The following is a 24,291-nucleotide window of genomic DNA, read 5'->3' as shown; positions in this document are numbered from 1 at the left end:
TCTGTTTGTATTACTGTAGTATATAGCAGTGATTAGCAACCTTTCCAGACTACTGTACCCCTTTCAGGAGTCTGATTTATCTTGCGTACCCCAAGTATCACTTCACTTAAACTACTTGCTTACAAAAGCCAGACACAAAAATATAAGTGTCACAGAACACTGTTACTGAAAAATTGCTGACTTTCTCATTTTTGACATATAATTATAAAATGAATTAATTGCAATATAAATATTGCACTTACATTTCAGTGTGATATTTGAGCCTGTTTTTCACTTATGTGCTTTGTCATTCTGGGAGGCAGTGAATTACAATTTTCAATGTCGCCACTACCGCTGCTTTCAGCTCCTCGTTTTAAAACTCTGTCCATTTTGACATCGCAACCATGTACGCACCATGACAACTTCAACCTCATTAACGTGCTTGCACACATCAGTAAAGACATAACATGCCTGTCTAATACAGTGCATAGACACATGTTACATTACTGTATAATTTAGTATATAGAGCAGTATAAACAAGTCATGAAATTTTAGTTTGTACTGACTTTGCTAATGCTTTTTATATAGCCTGTTGTAGACCTAGGCAAATATCTAGATGAGTTGATGTACCCCTTGGAAGAACCTCTGCATACCCCCAGAGATACGTGTACCCTGGGTTGAGAACCACTGGTATATAGGATGCCTCTATGCTAGACGCTGTAAATAAAACAGACACAGTCATGCCCCAAAGAGTTTAGAATCCAAGTCCCCTGTCTCTAAGGGTACGTCTTCACTACCCGTCGTATCGGCAGGTAGCGATCAATTTATCGGGGATCGGTATATCGCGTCTCGTTAAGACGCAATATATGGATCCCCGAATGCGCTCCCTGTCGACTCCGGAACTCCACCGGAGCGAGCGGCGGTAGCGGAGTCAACGGGGGAGCCGCGGATGTCGATCCCGCACCGTGTGGACCCCAGGTAAGTCGATCTAAGATACCTTCGACTTCAGCTACGCTATTCACGTAGCTGAAGTTGCGTATCTTAGATCGATTTCCCCCCCCCCCCCCCCCAGCGTAGACCAGCCCTTATACTGAGATGGTAGGCTCTTTAAGAGTAGGAATCATCTTTCTGTGTAATTTGTACTGTCTCTACCACAGTGGAGCTCTGTTCTGTAATTCGTGCTTCTAGGTGCTGTCACAAAACAGTTGTTGTTCAGTTCTAATCATCCTAGTTAAAAAAGGATATAGCAGAAACAGTGGTCTAGAGACTTGGGAAGACAAGATTGAGACTTACACAACAGACGAATGAGAGGGGGTGTGATGCAAGTAAACATAATTAACTATATGGAAAAGGTATTTTGGGCCTTTCTGTTAACTTTTCTCATATTAGAATCTGAGGATATTCAATTGAGCTAATTCACTCAAAACAGAAAAGAAGCAATTACATATTTTAATACAAAGTATATGACTAACCTATGGAATTCATGGTCACAATATATCAGTAAGGCCAAGAAGTAAGTAGCTTTAGAAATACTTATCGAGGAGAATGTCCACCGTTAGTGTTCAGCTTATATGCTAAAGCAACAGGGTTTACAGTTTTTTTTTTTTTTATTCTCACAGGGTTTGGAAGAAACTTCCCCTGTGGGCAAATTATTCCATAATTATTTGTATTAGGGTTGCTTGTACCTTCATCTGAAGCATCTGGTCCTTACACTGACAGACAGGATACTAAAACTAATAAACCACTGCTCTGATCTAGTATGGCAAATTTAATATTTCCCTCACTTCGTTATGCTTTCTTGTCTCTCTGCTGTTATCCTGTGTGTATTGTCTGTTCTTTTCCAAGCTGTGCTGTTTCCTTACCCCCTATTAGTTATGCTGTTTGACAGTAAAATGACATCTAGGATTTAGAAGCTTGAAGCATCACCTGACATTCCTATATTGCTGAGGATTCTAGTAATTTTCACATTGCTTTCCATACACAGACAGGAACAAGGTACAGGGGGTTAGAGAAGAGACTGAATGACAGCTGTTCAAAAAGCATCTCGGCACATGTGGTTCTGTAAAACTGTCTAGCTGTGAGCTGTTGTCGAATATTACAAGACTTAAAACAAGTTCTGCTTCAGCATCGTTATAGGATAGACTTTCTCAAGTAATGGGAGCCTACAGTCGTATTATCACAAAGATCACTCCAAGGATTGTTATATAACCCTAGTGAAGTCAATTCACTTAAAATGTCTGCATTTTAAAGATTGTTTCATCTGTGCACCAATTATGCCCAAGACTTTTTTCCATATCTGTAAGTGTACCAGGTACATTGTGTGATTTCTGATGAAATGGAGGTTAAAATGAATGAGATGAAAAGTCTTCAGAGAAACATTTATTAGTAGGGTGTGTATATGTTATTTTTAAAAAAAATACTTAGCACTAATTCCTGTAACATTTCTAACTCTGTGTTGGAGCTTAGTGAAAATGAGATGATTAAGATCAGTATCTTTGTCACTATCTTGGTTAAATGTTCTCATGGCAGTTAAAAATTAAACCATTACAATGACTGCAATTAAATGTTACTGAAAGGATTTATCAGTGGAGTTGGCTGCATGAAATGGGAAGACATATGTATGCAGAGAAGATTTAATGTACTTTGCATTTTCTGCTAAAATAGATGCCTTTTACCAACATTAGTCACTTTCACGATTTAAAGTTCAGTTATCCTCAGGAAGGTAACTCTGTAAAAAGATAACTTAGTGTTCCATAGTCATTCTGCTTCCTCTGTTGCTCTCATCAAATTTGCTTTGTTTACCACTGCCAGCACTACAAGCTCAAGTTGTCATTTGAAAATCAAGTTATGATTAATCTAGCCTTGTAAAGCCTCACCTTCCTTAGCAAGGATCCTGAAATTTGAACTTTGCTGGCAGATTGACTGATGGAGAACAGGCTTTATGCTATCCTGCTTCATGCAACAGGTATACTGGTTCTACACTGCAGGCAATAGCCCAGATTTGTTGGTAACCCAAACAGAAAATGTGCAGTTGTCATTTTTTTCTGACCAAAGCCACTCTTTGAAAAATATAAACTGATACTTAAATGTTAACACCCTGGTATTTTTTCAGAGGTGCTGTGCACATGCAACTTTCATTTACTTTATTGGAGTTGTGGGTGTGGAGCACCTCTGAAAATTGAGGCATATATATTTTAATATATATTTCTAAATATAGGAACTCTTAATGTAGTTTTTATATAAAAAGTAAAAACAGTACATTTGTGGTGATCTGTAGATAATGCAGGGACCAGTCCTGTTTTCAGAGCTAGATCAGATAGTATATTTCTCCTTTTAATTATAAATAATACACATTAACATCCCTGCATTCTTGAGAGGAGGAAAAAACCACAACCTTAAGGTGAAGTCCTATTGGGATTCCCTTCTGTTCATGTGCAGTGGTATCAACGTAAGGACTGTGGAAGTCGTTTTAAAGCTATGGTTAGTGCTTGAGTTATGAAAACCTTTGAAATATTTTGTCAGTATTTGCTGCTCTGGTCTCCAATAAATACGCGATTTCTTCCTTTTCCAGAAAAGAAGTGTCTTTGGTACCCTTTTTTAATTTTGTACAGGTTCATGTTAATTTCCCACAACGGCGTTGAGCCGAACACCCACAGATTCAGGCTGGCGTGCATAGAGGAGAGGAAAAAATGTAGAAAACATAGTGTTGTGGGCATCTAGACTAGGCCTGTAGAATTTTTGACTTCTGTATATACAGGAGGCCCTATTTGCAATCAAATATATAAGCACAACTTACCTCATCAAATTATCATTTGCTTTCATGTAAACAAATAGCTTGGTGCCTTTTTTATTTATAACTCGTTTTAAAATTCAAAAACCAGAATGAAAATTAAAATCAATTTGACCAGTGGCCTGTTGGCAGCACAGTTGGGCTTTCAAGCTCCCTGAGGTTGGCACAAGCAGGAAGATCTCTCTCTCTTAGGGTTCAGTAGTGCCACCCATCATCATAGCAATGTCCTTCATAGACTTCATGGAATCTCTGACTCGTCTCCCTTTTTGGGCTAAAAACTGTAAGTAGGGTTCGGTTTTTGTTGGCTTGGCTGAGTATTGGTTTTGTTGGTTTCAGATTTTAGGAATGGGGGACCTGTGTATAATGGAGTGGATGTTGTGAGTACTACTGACCCCTGGCACCTTTTGATGGCTAACAGCTTTTATTGAACTTTTATTGAACTTCTTTCAAAAGCAGCTTCACAAATGTGTATTCAGCGTAGCATTCACACTTGTGCACCTTTAAGACACTACTTAAATGCAAATGAATTGGTGAATCTGAAAGGGAAAAACCAAGTTAAGGCATTCTGATGTTTCTGTTCTGATTTCAAACATCAGCTACAAACGACCTGTTCCTGATAATTTTCAATAAAACGGGAATGAAATGCGATTCCTTGTATTAGTAATGCAATACAGAGTCAGCTTTTTTTTTAGTTTATATCCAGCCCAGATCAGGCACTTGCTATCATCTGATGGCTGTTGGTTGGCCTCCAAGATAAGGTTATTTAAGGGGCCAAATGATCAGCAAAGCAGTAGTTAATTCTGACATTTTAAAATGTCTGTTAATGACACTTCAGAGTTCATGCCCAATGGGAGTAGTGGGAGATGGAGTTCATACTTGTCTGTCATTGTTTCAGGCAGCTTGAAGACCTGATGCAGTTTTGTCTGTCTGATTTGTATTTGGAAGGTTATCTGGTTGGGTGTTTTTCCTAATTTAAATGAAAGCTTAGATTCTGCAGCATGAGTGTCCAGCAGAGTCACTTAAATAGATCAAGCAGGCCCAGTGTATGCTGTGGATGGAATGTTTGACACCACTGACCTACAGTATTCTGCTGCCGTACCTATTGCATCTAGGGGCTGGCCTACACTGGGGGTGGAGAGGAGGGAAATCTATCTAAGATATGCAACTTCAGCTATGTGAATAGCGTAGCTGAAGTTGAAGGTATCTTAGATCGATTTACCTTGGGTCCTCATGGCGCGGGATCGACAGCCGCGGCTCCCCCGTTGACTCCGCTACTGCCGCTCGCTCCGGTGGAGTTCCGGAGTCGACAGGGAGCGCGTTTGGGGATCGATATATCTCGTCTTAACGAGACGCGATATATCGATCCCCGATAAATTGATCGCTACCTGCCGATACGGCCTGTAGTCTGGACGTACCCTAGGAGTAGGATTTCACTTTGCAGGGGCATCAAACTATCATTTTTCAGAAGCATTTCTGTAAACTCATTTAAAGAGATTCTTAGAAATTAGCTAAAGTGTAATCTCTTAATCTTTGATGTTGCAAGAATTCCCACATATGTTTACCTTGAATAATCCCTTTGACTTCAATGTAACTATTCACAATACGTAAAATTAAGCACACAAATTTCTTTGTTGAAATGCAACCTGAATATATGAAGTACTCCTGTGAGTTGGCAATAACAATGCTTTGCTCTGTTGCCTTGACATGTGTCTTAATTCCAGGGGTGAAGGCATGTTTGCAAAGCAGAATTCGTGAACAAGAGGAGAAGTATGAAATCTGTGGTGGCCCACAAAGAGGCAGACTCAACCAAGAACAGCTGGTAGCTATCTGATTTTTTGAAAACTATCTTTTATACCACTGCCGTCTGCCATATGCGTGGATAAGAGATTTAATACTTCAGTGTGCACTTATTCAGGTGTTTGTGTGAGAGGTGATTGAATTTACTGTTAATGATTGTCACAAACTGTTAATGGATACCTGACTTGTATTCCCATAAACCTTGCCAAAGCTTCAGAGGGAAGTCTCAGTGTCGTTATGCAAGAAGTTGCATGAAACACACAGGCTGAAGTTTCCTCTAGGATTCTCCAGTTCGGTTTCAGTTGCTACTTGGAATCACTCCCATCTAAAAGGAAGGAAAAATATTGTAATTATTTTTCATTCAGTCTAGGTCCATCCTATCTTTTTAACTAACATCTGATTTAAATGGACCGGTGGTGTGATGTAATTTTATCGCTTGTATTATTGTAGCACGTAGCAGCCCTAATCAAGGACCAGTGCCCTACTGTGGTAGGCGCTGTACTAACAGAGCAAACAGGTGTTCCTTGCCCCAAGGAGCTTACAGTCTAAGTAAATGCCTTTCAGAGACTAGCTTTGATTGGTTGGAAACAGATATTGAGATTTCTAGAAACTGGCATAGTAACTTGTTGCACAATTTAGCCCATGTTTTCTGATGCCCCTATTGAGCTAATGCTCGTTCCTTTGACTTCCCCATCATGTGCTGAGCTGTGGATCCCTGTACTTATTCTATTTCTTGTTTTCTTTTTTCTTAGCTGCCTAAGTTGTTTGATGGTTGCTACTTCTATTTTTTGGGAACTTTCAACCACCACCAGAAGAGTGACCTCATAGAGCTGGTTAAAGCAGCAGGAGGACAAATCCTTGTTAGGCAGCCAAAGCCAGATAGCGACGTGACACAGACCATCAACACAGTGGCATACCATGCCCAACCTGGTTCTGATCAGAGTTTCTGCACACAATACATTATCTATGATGTGTCTTCTAAGTACAACCCAGATAAAATTCGCCAAGGCAAAGTCTGGATGGCCCCCTCCAGCTGGCTCATAGACTGTGTGATGTCATTTCAGCTGTTACCTGTTACAAAGTGAATATCCCGGCAGCATGAACAAGTTTCTCAAATGACCTCCGAACCTCTTGAGCAGTTGGAACACACTGCCAGGCAGTCTAGAATCAAAAGCTAAACCCACTCTTCATTATTCACACTTAAAACCACAGTAGAACCTATTAACGACTGGGATACTCACTGTGAATTGCTGAATTTTGTGAATAAATGAACAAGCAATGAAAAATAAGGATAACACATGAGAAATGTACTTTAAATTCCTTTATTTGACACAGCTCATTTTCAGTTGTTCTATTTCAGCATACTAATATATGTTCCATATAGCATTTTGTAATTTATAATGAAGTCTTTGTAACACGAGACCTTTAGAACACCCTTGGTTGTTCAAACCTTCCCTTCAGAGTGGATGAGATCATCATTTCTTGTTTGTGACGTATAAATTAACAGCGTCCTACCATAAGTGTCACATAGTCAGATTTCCCTTTAAGGCCAAGAATTAAAAAATAGGACCCTAAATGCCTAAAACCATACTTCAGCATCTGCCTAATTTCACTGAGATATGAGGTAGCCATGTGTTCAGCATTTTTGAAAATTGGGCATGTGCATAAATACAGATTTAGGAGTCTAACTTCAGACTTCAAAGTGGTATTTGCAAAACCACCTAAGTTACTTAGGACAAGTCCCATTAGACATTCAATAGGACTTGTGGTCTTAAGTCACTTAGGCATCTTTGGAAAATCCCACTCCTATATTTAAAAATCTTGACCTAACCTATTCTTAATGTTTCATTAAGAGTCATTATCAAAACTCATTCCACTTTCATACCTGTAAATATATAATTTAAAAAAATCCTAGCAAACTAGCATCTCATTTAAGATGTGATTTTTTTTTTTAAAAAACAAAAGTCAGATTTAGAGTCAGATTACAACTATATTCAGAATTTTTATCCATGCATACAAATAGTAATTGTATTACACATACCACTGCTATCATAGCCCCTTTAATGGGAAAACGGCGGCACCCACAAGCATAGTGCCTTTTAGAAAATAGAGAGTTTTATTAAAAATTTATCCTGATTGCATTTGAGTGAAATTTGACATTTTACATATTTTGTTCTAATCACTGATTTTTATTGAATCCTTTATTGCTTTCATAATGGACCACAGTTTATGTTAATGTCTATAATCTCGCTTTCTTTCAATGTATTTGAATGGCTTGTGAAGCTTTTCATCCTGTAGGTTGCATCAGGTATAAAATCATGACTTGGAGCCGTGTGATTGTAATGATTGCTATGTGATGATAATGATGGCTGTGTGATGGGATTAAGCATTTGTGTTTGCATTTTGTATTGCTTGTAATAAAACTTATGGTGCCAGTGACTTTTTAAAATAATTTCTTACGTAAGTTTAACTGCAGAATAAATATGAAGCGTGTACATAATTTAACAAGAATTTCAGAATTATTTGCATAAATTCCCAACACAGCAGCTGAGCGCAACAAAGATTCCGTCTGTGAGACTCACTCTCTTCTGGGGGAAGGACAATTGATTTCTTTTCTATAGTCATTGTCACTGGGGACTGTAGGCCATTTCCATTATTCTCCATGGAACTCTCTGTGGAGTGTTGCTTTCTTCACAGATAGTACAATGGGTAAAATTTTCAAAAGCGCCAAAATGACTTTAGGAGCTGAAGACCCCAGGATGTAGATCTCTCGTTTACCCTGGGTAGCCTGTGAACTGTCACCGTATACTAAAAGCCGGTCTCATGCACTTGGCTTTGTGTGTGATAGCATGCGCACAAATTTCGCGGATTAACAAAATAACTGTTGCAAACTGATGATTTTTGTGAATAAGCAAATGACCAAGTAAACACTACAGCGGTGAACATGTATCCGTTTGTTAATTTATTGTAACCCCTTTGGGGTTTAGAGAGCATGGCCCTTTAAATCTTTTTCCTAAGGGGGAGGGGGAGAGTAAGAAAAAAGGAGGGAAACTCCAGGGGGCAGCCCTGGAGCTCCAGGGAGAGGCAGCCTGCAGGCCCTGGAAAAGTGAAGCAGCAGAGAGCCTGCCTGAAGCCTGGGAAGGACAGGGCCGATCAGGGACACCCCAGGACGGGAGCCAGGAGGAGCACTGTGCCAGGAAGGAATCGCCCGAGAAGGACAGGCCGGATCTGGACCCAGTATCATGGCTGCCCAGAGCTGCATGGGGCTGTGAGTACTGGGGCTTGGGACTCTGCATTGGGAACAAGGAGGGAGGCTGTAGCTAGTTAAGTGGAGAGGTGGTCACTCTGTGTGGCTTTGCAGAGAGCGGCAGAAGAGGGCACCGGAGGGGTTTGTTGGGGGAAAATTCACTGGCGCCGAAGACGACCAGGAGCACCCAAGACTCGCCACTGGACTGGAACTTTGTTCAGGACTCCTGAACTCTGTGTGCAGACACATTGCTCGGGGTCTGCCCTTCCAGACTGTGCTACCACTGGGCCAGTGGGACAGCCCAGTCTTACTGCTCCCCCTATATTTCCCCTTGTTGTTTTTCTCCTCTCATCCCTCTGTAAATAAATATTTCCCTTGTTATATCCACTGTACTTTTCCTGTACACACTGTGGGTGTGTTTGTTCACATGGGAATTAAGGACTGAACAGAAGTGAGATTAGAAACTATAAAGTTGCCACAACTCAGTGTCGGGTGGGGGAGGCGGGGAAGCCACATCCTCCGAAGTTTATCTGTTTTGCTCACAAGTGGACTTTTGTTTTTCTGAACTAGATCCCATTTCGAAGCCAGGTTCCTTTGACATGCTGCAAGAGCCATATAACATCAGACTGATTGTTATCTAGACTTAGCAGCAAAACATACAAAAGACATAAATTTGAGCCCAGATCTTGCAAGATTTTCTCTGCCATCAGACCCTTGTTGATTTCAAGGGAGCTCTATGTAGGTACTATAAGAATAATTGCAGGATCGGAGCCAGTTTTAGGTCTAGAAGATGGAATAATTCTGTGTTTAAAAAAAAAAAATTGAGGACTATACAAGAATTTTTTAAAATCCACTAAGAGAACCAGTATTCACTTTCAGTGTTTCAACTATAGTACTTAGGATAGTTTACATTTACTGTTAAATTTTTTGACTTGCTACTTACTTCAAATAAGTTGTACCCTCACATTAATTTCATTTGATTTCCAATTGCTTTGGTTATTTGGTTCCATAGGATGACTTGGTGAGGTTACTGCTGCAAAGGGAATTATTTATTTGATGTAGACAAAGAATCAAAGATCCAGAAAACAGAAACACTTCAGATTTCACAAAAGTTAGGATTCTGTAGATTTGCTTCTGTAAAAGGCCAAACAAGGGCATGCCTAAACCCCTTTGGAAGCATTTTGGGCGAGTTTTAAAAGTTTAAGCTTCATGGTTCGAAATCTTGATTGCAATCCACAACTCTTACTAATCATTGTAAACAGATGCGCCGTTGATATACATTGTAGTCAAGAAATTTTGTATTAAGGTTAAAATCCACTTTACTGGTTTAATAGTGGGTGGGATTTTTGCCTAACAATATTCCCCTTATTAAAATGTGTAGATTAGTGATGTAAATTTTATGAGGCTCTCTGCCAGTGGGGCATGTGAATGAGAGGAAGTCTAAAACTTTACTTTGGCTTGGAGGCATTCTTATTTATCTGAAACTATTAACATCCTCGGGCTTTGTCTACACTACACACCGCTTTTGGCAGCGTGTAGTGTACATACCCGGGTAGCTCCCCCTTCCCCTGGCAGTTAAAAATAAGTGTATCTTGTGAGGCAGGGCTTTGGTGAGTAAAGACCCACTTGAACTGTGGGTATATAGCAAGTACAGTAACTCCCCACTTAACGTCCTCTCGCTTAACATCGTTTTGATCTTGCGTCCCTGCTCAATTACAGAACATGCTCCATTTAAAGTTGTACAATGCTTTGGCTGCCTGCTTTGTCCACATCTGGCAGCCCCCCATCAGCTCCCCTATGCCCTCCCACCCACAGCACCTCCTGCCCGCCGGCAGACCCTGCGGATCAGCGCCTCCCTCTAGTTAGTAATGGGGAAAGGGTTTAACTTTACTTACAGATCACAGTAAACAAATACTTCTATTGGAAATTAGGTAGCCGTCTCAGCTGGACATGGGTTTTTGGTCTTGGGTATGTCAAGGATGATCACTTGGGGCTTTTGCCTGCACAGCTGATGTGAGGCGGACTGTATTTATAAACAGCAAAATGAGGAGGAGGAAGGTTGGTCTTGTGATTAAGGCACTGGACTGAGAGACCAGGTCAACGCCTGTCTCTGCCACAGACTTGCTGTGTGACCTTGGGTAGGCATCACAACCTGTTTGAGACAAAATTCCCCATCTGTGAAATGGAGATAATACTTCTGCCTCACTGGGCTGTTGAGGATAACATCATTAATGTCTACGGCGTACTCATGTAATGGTAATGGGGCCTTTATAAGTGCTTAATCTGCACAAGTTGGCTCAAAGAGGTGCACGCAGATGAGGGTTTCATGTGGTGGCTGAAGATCACAACAACTCCATATCTCCCCAGGCATGTCCACTCGCTACCCTTTTTGCACTACTCATTAGAGCGGGAGCAGGCACAGGAGAGTCCTGAGACTGCCAACTTCTGAGTGAGTAGCGCTTGCTCCTATGTGTGCCCGAGTAGCCTCCGCTAACCCTTGCACTAGAGCACAATAACCTGGCACTCCCTGCTATTTGTACTACAATGGCTCAGCTGAGATCGGAATCCAGCTGTGCTAGGGGCTGTCCAAACACAAGGGAAGAAACAGTTCCTGGTCTTACCATCTAAATGGATAGTGCTAATGAAAGGAGGAGGAGTAGCAGCCCCATTTTACAGATGGAAAATTAACGCACCATGAGACTAAGTGTCACAGCCAGGAATTGGAGCTACATTTCCTCAGTCCCAGTCCAGTGTCTTAACTAGAAAACCAACCTTCCCTGCAAAGGGTTAAAGCCTTTTTTGGTAGGAAGTGTCACTGCAAGGTAACCAAAGAGGCTCTGGTGAGACTGCTGTAAACAGCCTGTTTGCAGCAAAGGGGTAAAGGTCTATATGAAGCCACAGACTATTGTAAAACTAGGTCTTAGATTGTGGTTATTGACAAGAAAACATGAGTAAAAATAACATCTTACTACTTGCTGCATGTTTCTGCTTCCAGTGCAGCTTCTGATTCATAGTGGCTTACTTTCCTGAGGGGAAAAAATCAGTTTCTTACTGCTAGCACTGTTGAAGAGCAAACTGAATCCTATCATGTCCAATGAATCAACAAAATGCCAGCTAAATTCTGATTCCAGAATCTTCATGGTTGGGGATGATGTATGAAGCAAGGGCCAACACGGCTTGATTTTCAAAAAGCTGTCAACTGGAGCTAGAGGGGGTCTTGTTTGGACTTGGAAATGGAGAAAATGTTATGTGGAATTCACTAAGGCAGAATAATTACACCTCCCACTCCCCGCCCCATCCCATTTGCCCCATGTTGCTCTTCTCACCATTCACCAGACTTTAAAGAAAAGTTGCAGCTGAACAGAAAAGGGATTTGAATCCTTGCATCTAATCATGGAAGAGGCATGAATTTTCTGAGACAGAAAGTTTCAGGTCTTAAATATCACTTTAAAAACTATAATTAGACAACTCCTTGATAGCGGGGTGATGTTGGGTAATGTCTCTTTGGGGAACTCAGTGATTTTTTTTTTTTTTTTTAACAGCAGTGGTACAGCAACTTCTACATTTCTACAGCTACTTGGTTAATTTAACAGTCGTTTAACTAGTGTTAAATTACCCTTTAAAGCAGGAGAATGTGCTGTAGATAACAATTTTGAAAAATCTCCCACCTTCTAGTTATTCCTCTGGGAGAGATGTATTTTGTGCGGCTCAATCTAATTCTCAGCAGGAGGTGTAATCTGATGAAGTAGCGATGAAATGTCTATGAAAGACAGAGACATCAATGTCTGCTGAAGTGAGTTGCCAAAGCAGTGACAGATAAGGGGCTTGGCTGCTATGCATTGCAATGTTACGCAATATGGATTGTGACATTTTGCACCCGTTAAAGTCAGAAGCATGGCCCATGCATGCTTAGCAGCTGTGGTAAATTAACCCTCCAGAGCTATGCAGGTGCTAGCTTAGGGAGTACAGCCTGGCCTTGGTGTCAGATCACATCTGAAAGGTACATGTCTGATATCACTTCACCGACATGTATGCTGCTACCTCAACTCTTATGCTGGCTAGTTATCAATTATTATAGTAGTACTCTAGCGTGCTCAATCAAGAGCAGGGCCCCCTTGTGCTAAATAAACACATACTATGAAGCACTCCCTGACCCAGAGAATTAACCAGCTTGTAGTGAGGTGGAGTGGCCTCCCTCTGAGCTGGAGGTGGGAGGATCACTCTCTGCACCCAGGTAGTTGAAGCCAGACGGCCCAGCCCTCGTGTCAGAAATTGAGAGGCAGGACAGAAAGTATAAGAGCGGGGCCTCCAGTTCAGTTGACTGGGAGCCAGGTAAGGAGACAGATGCCTCTTGCCTGTCAGGCCCTGTGACCGAACTGGGTAGCGCCCTGCCCCTAGAGGAGACCCAAGTCCGGAGAGGAGCTACCAAGCTTGCCGGCGGCCAAATAACTAGAGGAGACCAAGGCTGAAGAGGAGCTGCTCGTATTGCTGGAGGCTGAATACCCCGAGGAGATGGAGGACCCCTGGACTCTGGAGCCCCTACCATGATCATGGTAGGAAGTAGCTCAGGGAAACCAGACGTTAGTCTTATTTTGCTGTTGGTGCTTGGGTCAGCGTATTTTGGTGGGATCCCCGAAGACCCAGTGGCAGAGCCCTCCACCACTGTCAGGGCCATGGGCTGGGACCCAGTGGAGTAGGGTGGGTCTGGATCCCACTGCCTTCTGCGACCGCCCCACCTTAAACCAAGAGGCTTGTATTTGTATGTTGTCTGCCTGAGCCAGGCCAGGCAAAAGACTGTTTGCTGCTCTGCCTGAGGGCCTGAGCCCCCTAGACTGCAGCCCTCAATTTGCTAACTCCCCCCCCAGTGACTGGGCTGACCCCACAGTGACCCAGTGAGGCTTCCCTCTGAGCTGAAGGGGGAGGGATGACCACCAATGCACTACACAGCTAAATAGACAAGCCAGACAAATTGATGGGAAGAGAAGCATAAAGGTAGCAGAGCCAGGAACAGAACCCAGGTCTCCTGGTTCCCAGCCCAGTGCTCTGACCACTATACAGCTATCCCATAATTAAACACTTTCCATTCTATTGTGTTTGCTTTCAGAGAGTGTTTTTGACTCCATTTAGTTCTTCCAGAAGTCAGGGTGCCACATTGAAGCTGGGCCACTCTGGATTTAAATTCTGTAGCAACATTTAAATTTCTGCCACAACGTGAAATAAAATCCAGAGGTCTTTTCCTGAAGGAAATATTAATATGGATAGCATAATAGGAGCTTGTGTCATCTACATTAATATTAAATTCAATACCAAGGCCTCTGGTTTGGAGTTATTTCCCCCCCATTTATTTTGTGCTGTGGCAGAAATGTGAATTTTTCACACTGCTGCTAACACCTAACTGCATGGTGGCAGGTGCCAGCGGAGCTGGAGGGATTGGCAGCCGGGAGTCAGGCACCATGGGAGGGACGGTTTGGCAGCTAAGAGCGATATCGGGCTGGGCTGCAGTTCAGTAAACCAGACAAACTTGCCCAAGGTCACACATTGAGTGAGGCACCGAAAGTTCCAGCTGTGACTCCTGTCACCACCGGCCACACCCCTTTAGAGGGATATCCTATGGCCTGAATGCAAAGCCCACGGACATCAATGGCACTATTTCCACTGACTTCTTTGGGATCAGGGGCTGGCTCCAGAAGCTGTGCCTATTGGCTGCTGTTAGTGAGGAAGGTAATCAAGTCAAGTACCATTGACTGGGTAACAAAGATGTATTGTGTTTAAGCCATTTAGAGCCCCCATAAGATTCCACTGAACAGTTTCCAGATTATGTTTTAAACTCCACCAACCCTGAGCAATCATTTTATAGCCATAGGCAGAAGGTTTAATAGAGAAACTATCATTAATACAAGTGTTAATTTAATTTAACTGTAGCGAGGCGGCTACAGCTAAAGGCTAGGAGGGTCGTCCACCCTCCCCAACCCAAGCCATCAGATTCCCAATTCTTTGCTTTTAACACACTTGTCAAACACAAAGTGGTAAAACCAGTCAGGCATGAAATCACATTGAGCCATTGTTTTCTAATGATGGCCTGCCATGGAAGACCATTTCCAGACCCGGCATAGACTGGGTCATGCATTTGTAGAGAAATTGCTTGGTGAAAGATGTCTTAACTTGCACAGTGAGAAACACAGGAAACTTCCTGACCAAATAAACTCGGTTCAGGCTCTTGGATGCAGACCTGATTTTCCAAAGAGCACCAATTTAGACCCCTAATTAAGGGCCAGCACCTGTTGCATCATTTATGGCCAGACTTTCTAAAGAGCTCAGCACCCAATGTTCTGGGCTCTTTGGAAGATCTGGCCCACTTGTTTTGGTGACTCAGTGGGACCTTGAGCTCTTTGGAAAAGTTGCCCCAGTGTTATGGGTATCAAGCACTTGAAAAGTCGGCCCTTAAGGCAAAATCCAGTGTTCAGTGAAGCAAATGGAAAGGCTCCGATTGATAGCAGCAAGTGTTGGATTGCCCCTTTGACGGTGTTCTTCTAGAATTTTGAGTCTTCTAGTCATAAATATTAGGAGTGATACTTCAAGGTCCTGAGCATTCTCATCTCCCATTGAAATAGAGGGAGCACCACATGAGAACAGACCCGGTATGCTAATATTTAACTGGTAATTCTTTCATTTCCCCCAACCCCCAAATACATTACTCGGGTGCTGAAAGTGTTTTCCAAGTCAAACTTTGCGTTTTACATGAAAATATGGGATTGCAATCCCTGATTCTGCTTTGAGTAGATGCAGCCATGTATTCCACTTAGGTGTGTGCGTGCCCAGCACACTGGAGACGGAGAATCTTGCATAGCAGTAGTCTAGATGGGTGGTGGTCATGCTTTGTGGCTATCGGCCCTCCCCGGCTGTATGAGGCAGCACCGCCCTGACCCCACTCAGTTCCTTCTTACCACCTGTGGCTGGAGTTGGGGCTCTTTGTGGACTAATCTCACAATTCTTCATCTCTCAGTGATTTTTTTCTAGTTGTATATAATTAGCGCCCTAGTGTTAGTTAGATTTAGGATTAGTTGTGTATTTCCCTGGAGATTCCCTCACCAGGCTGTAAGCATTGTCCTTTGTGTGCGTGTGGGGGGCGGGGAAGTGATTCCCAGCATTCCCCACATGCAGTGCTTCCTGTGCTTGGGCACCTGCTCCAACAGACCATGCGTCCTGCTTCAGCACCGAGGCCTACGTCAGACCGGCGGTCGCCCTCAGATTCTGAGAGTACTGCTGTTTTGCACTCTGGACCTGGCACTTCTCCAAAGAGACAGCGGAGCCATTCCCCATCGAGTGCCCCAAGGAAAAGGTTGTATAAGACCAACTGTGACCACTCCATGTCTCGTGGAGACTCTTCTGCCTCCTCCAGACAGTGTATAGATTGGTGTAGTGGTAATGCTGGCGTACAGGTTGGAGCAGGTCCCTGTAACCATTCCCTGATACCGCGTAGGGAGGTTGGAAACCTCAGACCATTGACTCCGGTTCTGGTTCGCATTAGGGACTAGACAGTTGGACTTGTGGTTTCGCGTCTCAGACATGGCTCCTAGACAGAGGAGCCACACCCCAAGAGCGTGTCTAGAGACCCCAGCTGGGGGCAGTGCCGGGACTGCGTTCTGACTCAGGAGACTTAAAGGGCACATGGGGCCAAGTGAAGTGGGCTCCAAACCCCACAGCCTGGGGACTGGCCAGCCAGAGGTGGGAGCTCTACCAGAGCATGTGTCTGAGACCCAAGTGCTTCCATGGGTCACACTTTCCATGGCACATGCAGCAATAAGGGAGGGGATTAAAAGAGGCACTACATGCTTGAGTCCTTGTCCCATAATATGATAGTGGCTTACCTTTACATACCTCCTTTCATCCCGAAGGACCCCAAAGCGTGCTGCAAACAGTGGCCCTGGCCTTGCATTGTGCTTCACTCTTGTGCTTTCGTGGGGCACCAGTGAAGTCAATGGGGAGCTGAGAGGACCTCCTGGCATGTGGGTCACATTCTGGCTGCTTTGCACCACGCTGGCAAGGCAAACACGACGTGTAGCTGGCCTGACCAGCCAGTGAAGATGGATTTATGGCTGCCTTGTTAATCTGGCGGAGTGTATCCGCAACCATGATGGTCGTCAGATGCACTATATAGAACATATGTAGGTCTAGCCTGAGCTCTCATTTATACTATGGCTGCTTTGCACTTCTGTGGCAATAAAGGGGCTTTTAAAGTGGGTCTGAACTACAGCCCCACCACTTGAAGGCCCTTTTCACTGCCAGAGGGGTGTAGGGTGACCAGACAGCAAGTGTGAAAAATTGGGACAGGGGATGGGGGGGGGTAATAGGAGCCTATATAAGGAAAAGACCCAAAAATCGGGACTGTCCCTATAAAATCGGGATATCTGGTTACCCTAAAGGGGTGTGAAGTGGCCTTAGTGAGTGTATAATGCCACTGACCTGCATCTGGGGTGGCAGCCAACCAGTGCACAGTGGGGGTGGGGATAGAGAAATTCTGGCCAATTACACTAGCGCAAACCCCTGCTCTTCTGAAATATCATCTGATCCAAGCTTTAATGTCCACACACAAGCAGAAGGGGCCTCGACTTTATGAGCTCAGCTAAAAGACCCATAAGCGTTACACATGGAACTTGGTTCACGTTGAGCGCTCTAACCCCCCCTCAGCAGCCTTCGTGGGAGGCGGCGAGAGGAGAGGGAGCCATATTTGATTGAAAGCTATTTGCATTTTGCAGATTGTATCCATTATCGTTGTAATCCACCAAATTACGTGTTTGCGAGCCCATGAAAATCCCATTATTCTTGCTTTTATTTCCTTGTCAGTTTGGCTCAGGGCACCAATTGTGTCAGCACGGAGCCTCATTAGTGCCGCTGATGTTAGAGCCATGAAGCAACTTGGTTCTCAAAGCACCTTTCTGAAAGTGCTGGTTATGGCAAGCTCTCCATATAATGGTATGAGCCCGCAGCCCTTCAAAGAGCCATTCGTTGGTGCGCGTCTGCAGCAGGGCAGCGAAAGCTGCTGCTAGTCAGATTTGTGCCTGTCATCCAGCCCCAGGAGCAGGTTGTGCCAGGGTTAACTGTTCTGAAAATATAGCCCAGAATCTCTGCATATAATAAATTGTCAGCTTCAAACAACTCCCAGTTTATCAGGAATCGAAGGTCATGCCACATGTCATTCACAAGGCATATTCCCTAGGATTTGCAGGTCTTCCCTCGTGCTTACTCAGGTAACATACCCCTGGTACTCACCCTAAATATGGGCTTCGGGATCAGCCTCTTGGAGTAGAGCTGTAACTTTGGGGGACCAATACGCTTTTCAGTCTCGATGGGCACCTTCGCTGGTGGTGGTGAGTGAATATAAGAGCGAGGCGCAAGAGAGAGCAGAAGAAGGAGAGGAGGAAAGAGAGAGCCTCCATGGATGAACCGTGGGATGGCAGAAGAAGAGTCCATTTCAAATTATTATTATCATGTTTACTAACATCTCAGTACCCAGGTGACTGGTACCGCACAAAAGGCCAAGATAAAGATAAAGAAGCTGCAACGGTGGCATAAAACATCTTACTGGTGGGCCGACCGCAGCCCCAGCAGCAAACATTTTCAAAGCTCTGTTGTATTTAGAGCTAATGGGGAATTTTTTGACTAAACCTCTTTTTTTTTTTTTTTTTTTTTTTGCATTGGAAAATGCAGATTTGTGGAATTAAAAGCTGTTTGCGGGAAAGGGTTTTGACAAAGTTCCTCTATGGGGGGGGGGGTGTGGGGGGAAATGGAAGTGAAAAGTGTCAAAATGGGGGTTTTTGGACATGTTCCTGTTTTTCAGTTCCAACCCACTTTTTCCTTCCACAATGAAATGAATATATAACAAACATATTTAAAAAAATCAAAAGGTCAAAATGGAACCAGTTTGAAATGATTGAAAGAGAACCTTTTTTACTGATCTAAGCCAAAAAATCTGGGGGGGGGGATTTTTGGTTCACAAAAATGTGGAGATTGCCTCCCAAGTCAGAACAGGAAACATTTTCAAAATCTCAAACATTCTTGTTGGGAATTTCTGCCCAGCTCTAACTATGCAAAGGGTTGTACATACACATGGTAGGAGCCCATCCCTGCCCTGAAGATTTCACCGTGTGACTAGACAAGACACAGGTAGAACTGTTCTCCTGATGTTACAGCCAAGGATCTGAGGCACAGAGAGCGTCAGCAAAATGCTCAAGGTCACACAGGCAGGCTGTGGCAGAGCTGGGAATTGAACATGGATCACCTGAGTCCAAGCCGAGGGCCTAACTGCACCGTCTTTTCTCCCATTCAGTGCTTGGCCCCTCTTCCCCAGTCCTGTGCTCGGACTGGCAAATGTTGTCCTTAGTGTATGGTATTATGAAGAATTAGATTCACAGAGTTCATACTGCGATGTTCCAAATGGATTCCAGATGGCCAATTAAGCTATATTTTGTCCTCGTTTGCCAACAATCTTCTTCCTAAAACTATCATTACTTATGAGGCTAAATCACAATTTCCTTTCAGTCCTGCAGGGCGATAAATCTTTTTACATTTTTTTAAATATTTGATCTCTTAAGTGAAATGCATCTGAGCACAGTACGGAAAGCAGTGTATATAATTAGCCCGTAGGATGTGATCCATATTCACAAACTTAAAAGCCGATGATGGGCACTCTGCTTCTCTCACACATGCGCGCGCCTTAACTGATATTAAACTTAGCATGTTAAAAAACTGAATTATAGATAGATCAATGTGAAAGTGATGAAAGATAGTTGATGCAGGACCTTCATGAAGTGATTGTTCTTCACTGAAGGGAATCCTATACAATTCCTACTAGTGGGGGGAAAATACACGTCTAACTAGTTCACTGTATGGATGAATCCTTTGCAAAGTTAGGGTTTTTTAATGTCATATTTAAAATACTTTAAGTTAAATGAACATTAAAGTTGTACAGTCAAGACCTCAAATACTTAGGAAAATGCAAGAGAGGTAAACTATATGGCCATTTATGTGGACTGAACAGACATATTATTTGTGGGGCACGAAATAAGAGTGCCACTTTTTCAAAATCCTCAGTTCTGAGGGCCTTCCATACAGTAACACTGTGCTGAACTAAACCTGTGTAGATTTTCTTTATTCCATTTTCTCCTCAAAATGCCTTTTCTTGGGGCACCATTTCCGCACCAGACTTTTGCAGGCTAATTCTCAACATTATGATATTTCATCTCCTGATTTCCAGACAATGCCGACTAATGGATTTTTGCATTAGTAGCTTGTATCAGGAAATCTACTACCAAAAGGTTAATGTACATCCATTAGTTCTTTTTTTATTTGTTAGTACAAGACAACCAATTTCTGTAAATTCATGAGGACTGAAGCTCTTGAAATCCTGTATCTGAGATGTGTTTGTGCTATTAATGTTGCTCTGATTAAATATTGTTGATGAAGCTTGATTCATTTACTACACCTTAAGTAGTGTGGTCTCTGCTTTCTGAGACACTAGTCTCAACAATAAAAACCTCTATTGTGTAGCTCTTTGAGATTTCGTGTCTCCCTGGCACAGATCCCTCTGGCAATGGCTTTCTGGCTCACATAGGTCCTGGATCACCTGAAAAGCAGTGATTTCACCTACTTAAGTGTACTCCAGTTACATTCCCAGTATGTTGAACAGAAGACAACCCAAGAAGAAATAACATAGCTTGCCCCACTCCATTCTATGGCCTATGTTGTACGGAAGGTCAGGCAAAATGATATGATACTGTGGCTCTCAACCTTTCCAGACTACTATGCCCCTTTCAGGAGTCTGATTGGTCTTGCGTACCCCCAAGTTTCAGCTAATTTAAAAACTACTTGCTTACAAAATCAGATATACCAATATAAAACTGTCACAGCCCCACTATTACTGAAAATTTGCTTACTTTCTTATTTTTACCATATAACTGTAAAATAAATAAATTGGAATATTAATATTGTACTTACATTTCAGTATATAGAGCAGTATAAACAAATAATTGCATGAAATTTTAGGCTGTACTGACTTTGCTAGTGCTATTTATGTAGCCTGTTGTAAAACTAGGCAAGTATCTAGATGAGTTGATGTATCCCCTGGAAGAGCTCTGCATACCCCCAGGGGTATGCATATCCCTGGCTGAGAACCACTGATATAATGGACTTAAAACTTATTATGCGAATGGCCACAACCACCAAGCCTCCAAGCCAATGCACCAGAACTGTGTATTATTTGATGTGGTCTTTTATAAATTTCATGAGAAGTTGTTTTCTCTCATCAGTGGCTCACTGTCTTGGGCTTTGTATTTATGATTCACCAAATCTTGGATGTGCCCTAATCCAACTCCCCGACTTCAAACCCACAGAACTGTCAAAGGTCAGGAAATTAAGGCTAGCGTAGCACTATGTAGCTTTATCAGTGCTTAAGGCTTGATTCTGGAAGGTGTTGAATACAATGTCCCTGCTGCCCCAATGTTGCTTAACACTAAGCACGTGCTTAAGTGCTTTGCCAGATTAGGGATGGCGTGTTCATGTCAAAAATTCCTTGGTACTTTAATTCTACCTTAATGACTCCTCAATCTATATTTTTCAATTGCCCATAATCTAACAATGATCGTTAAAATAAAAATATGTATATATACCTATCAACTGGAAGGGGCCCTGAAAGGTCATCGAGTCCAGCCCCCTGCCTTCACTAGCAGGGCCAAGTACTGATTTTGCCCCAGATCCGTAAGTGGCTCCTCAAGGACTAAACTCACAACCCTGGGTTTAGCAGGCCAATGCTCTTTGGAGCAGTTTACCAACAAAGAAATCATTTGATAACATTCACATCCTTCCTTATGTCAGGTATCCAAAAGTCAGTAACCTGACAGTTACTGGAGAGCTAAAGTTTTATTTTTTAGCTTCTGGAACTTATTATACTGTAATGATAATTATTTTTCTGCTTGAAAGACGTGTGGCCCATGACCTAGTGAATCCCACAGCATGTTTTTGTATTTCATCCCCACAGCAGCAGATTTCAGAGAAGAAGCACAGTAGCACTTTGTACCTCTGCACAGTTGGCTGTTTAGTATCTGTTTCATCTAGTGACCTCTTCTACATGCTGGTGATGGAGGAATAAAGTACTCCCAATTGTACATCATCAGATGGTAATTCCCAGATTCAAGCAATACCACCTATCTGGAATGGTTTGCTCATGAAATGATTGTGTTAATTTATATGGCATTTATTTAGTTCCTGCACATTTTGAGGGTATATTATTTAATATAACATAGGGTAGATGTGGTGGATAAGATAACAAATTTGAAAAACAACCCCAGTATCATTCAAAAATACTATAAGACATTGAAAAAGAACTCTATATTCTATGCCTATCCTGTCCATCACTCCTTCGTTTGTATGTCATATTTCTCCTTCCCTTGTCTTTTATCCTTCTCTTCTACTCCTCCAGGTCGTCGCCCATCCCGTTCATATTTCCTTCAGCCTGATAATTTTACTGTATGACCCTCAAAGTGCCTCTCCCACTATTAGGGATGGGGCAGAGAGGAGTAATCTTGCATTTTCCTTTAGAAGACGGTCACCTTTGGTTTTGATTCCTGATCCCTGAATAAATAAGAGCTGCACACAGCATACTGAAAAGGTCAAGAGCAGTGCTGCATACCTCCATAATACACCCAATGTACAGTAACAGGAGGAGACATTAACATTCTAACACACCATTCCTATGACCAAAAAACCCACTGTAAATAAGACTGGAAAATGGCATAAAATGAAGCCAATTTTCATGACAAATGTTGTTCTGAAAATGGAGACATGGAACCAAAGGCACCCATTCTCATTATAGTGTTCACAGTGCAGTGTGACACACGCGTTATATTAACAATGCGTTCCATGAAAGAAACAAAGGGCATTTCTGTTTTGTCCTCCCCAGTCATGTTGCCTCTGGATGAGCCTCATTAATGATTAGGAGACACTCGGCAAATGGCTGATTTTTTGTGAATTACACCCTGGTCTTGCACTATTACATCAATGGGAGTTTTACTGATGACTTCAACGGGACCAGGAGCAGACTATGGGTAAAATTCTCACAGTGCAGAGGCCAGCACAAAGTGTATGCACTGCTTAAATCCCATTTAAGGCCTCAAAGTATGTCTTGAGTGGTACTTATGTGATGCAAAGCCCTAGCGCTGGTCCTCTGTAGTGAGTGGTAAATTCTGCCCTACATGACTAGCTAGGGTCTAGTGAGCAGGACATGTCACATAGCTTAAGTTCTATTCCCAACTCTGTCACTGCCCTCTTGTATGACCTTGGGCATGTCCCTTTGCCTCTGTTTTGCCTGCTAGACTTTGTCTGTTTGTAAACTCTCCAGGGCAGGGATTGTCTCTTTCTATGTGGTCCAACAGTACTTTTCAGGATGGGCTCCTCCATCTTGGTTAGGGTCATTGTAATTCCCGTAACAATTAAAAAAAGAGTCCAGGCTAATGTACCTCACACTGTGTTCTGTTCCTTTGTTTTGACTGTTACAGCTTAGGGTTAATGATTCATGGTAATACTGCAGGGCATCAGAAAAAAGACAAACAATATTTTATGCAGTCCTAGTCCTAGGAAGTTTCATAACAGGATTCAGCTCTGAAAGCTTTAATGAGAAGAGCGACAAGACTATCAATTCTATGAATTGTAGTAACATAGCACCGAGGAGCTTTAATAATGGGCCAGGATCCCATTGCTTCTGGCCCCTCTCAAATGTAGAACACAAGCCAGCCCATGCCCCAAACAGCTCTTCAATTCCGCCAATCACAGTTTGTCCTTTGCACCTGTCAAGGCTGGATCCCCACTTTGAACTTTAGGGTACAAATGTAGGGGCCTGCATGAAAACTTCTAAGCTTAACTACCAGCTTAGCTCTGGTTCTGCTGCCACCATTTCCCAATTCTAGATTCCCACCCTGGGAAGCACTGAGAAAAACCTTTCACCAATTCCCTGGTGAATACAGATCCAAACCCCTTGGATCTTAAAACAAGGAGAAATTAACCATCCCCCCTCCTTCCTCCCACCAACTCCTGGTGAACACAGATCCAATCCCCTTGGATCTAAAACAAGGAAAAATCAATCAGGTTCTAAAAAGAAAGCTTTTAATTAAAGAAAAAGGTAAAAATCATCTCTGTAAAATCAGTATGGAAATTAACCTTACAGGGTAATCAAACTTAAAGAGCTCAGAGGACTCCCCTCTAGTCTCAGGTTCAAAGTACAGCAAACAAAGATAAACACTCTAGTAAAAGGTACATTTACAAGTTGAGAAAACAAAGGAAAACTAACACGCCTTGCCTGGCTATTTACTTACAAGTTTGAAATAGGAGAGACTTGTTTAGAAAGATGTGGAGAACCTGGATTGATGTCTGGTCCCTCTCAGTCCCGAGAACGAACACACTCCCAAACAAAGAACACAAACAAAAGCCT

At 42.7% G+C, this 24,291-nt stretch overlaps 2 protein-coding genes and 1 long non-coding RNA gene across 5 annotated transcripts in view; 2 read left to right on the top strand and 1 right to left on the bottom strand.

Moving 5' to 3' along the window:
• The window catches only part of BARD1 (BRCA1 associated RING domain 1), a 69,493-nt gene extending 61,978 nt beyond the window's left edge, over window positions 1-7,515 (top strand). For all 3 annotated transcript variants that reach the window (XM_034786386.1, XM_034786385.1, XM_034786387.1), the window contains 2 exons: window positions 5,491-5,588; window positions 6,319-7,515. In XM_034786386.1, coding sequence (XP_034642277.1) covers window positions 5,491-5,588; window positions 6,319-6,651 — 431 coding nt within the window. In that variant the 3' untranslated portion in view covers window positions 6,652-7,515. The remainder of the gene's footprint in view (window positions 1-5,490; window positions 5,589-6,318) is intronic.
• VWC2L (von Willebrand factor C domain containing 2 like) overlaps window positions 5,579-24,291 on the bottom strand; it is a 151,756-nt gene continuing 133,043 nt past the window's right edge. Inside the window, exon 4 of the mRNA XM_034786390.1 lies at window positions 5,579-5,891. Within this exon, the coding sequence (XP_034642281.1) occupies window positions 5,872-5,891 (20 nt within the window). The 3' untranslated portion in view covers window positions 5,579-5,871. The remainder of the gene's footprint in view (window positions 5,892-24,291) is intronic.
• LOC117885182 overlaps window positions 8,799-24,291 on the top strand; it is a 31,429-nt gene continuing 15,936 nt past the window's right edge. The window contains exon 1 of the long non-coding RNA XR_004647735.1: window positions 8,799-8,834. This is a non-coding gene — a long non-coding RNA (uncharacterized LOC117885182). The remainder of the gene's footprint in view (window positions 8,835-24,291) is intronic.

Source organism: Trachemys scripta, chromosome 11 (assembly GCF_013100865.1).
Source record: "Trachemys scripta elegans isolate TJP31775 chromosome 11, CAS_Tse_1.0, whole genome shotgun sequence".
NCBI lineage: Eukaryota > Metazoa > Chordata > Testudines > Emydidae > Trachemys > Trachemys scripta.
Note: the sequence above shows the minus strand (reverse complement) of the source record. Positions and strands in the feature narration are given on the sequence as shown.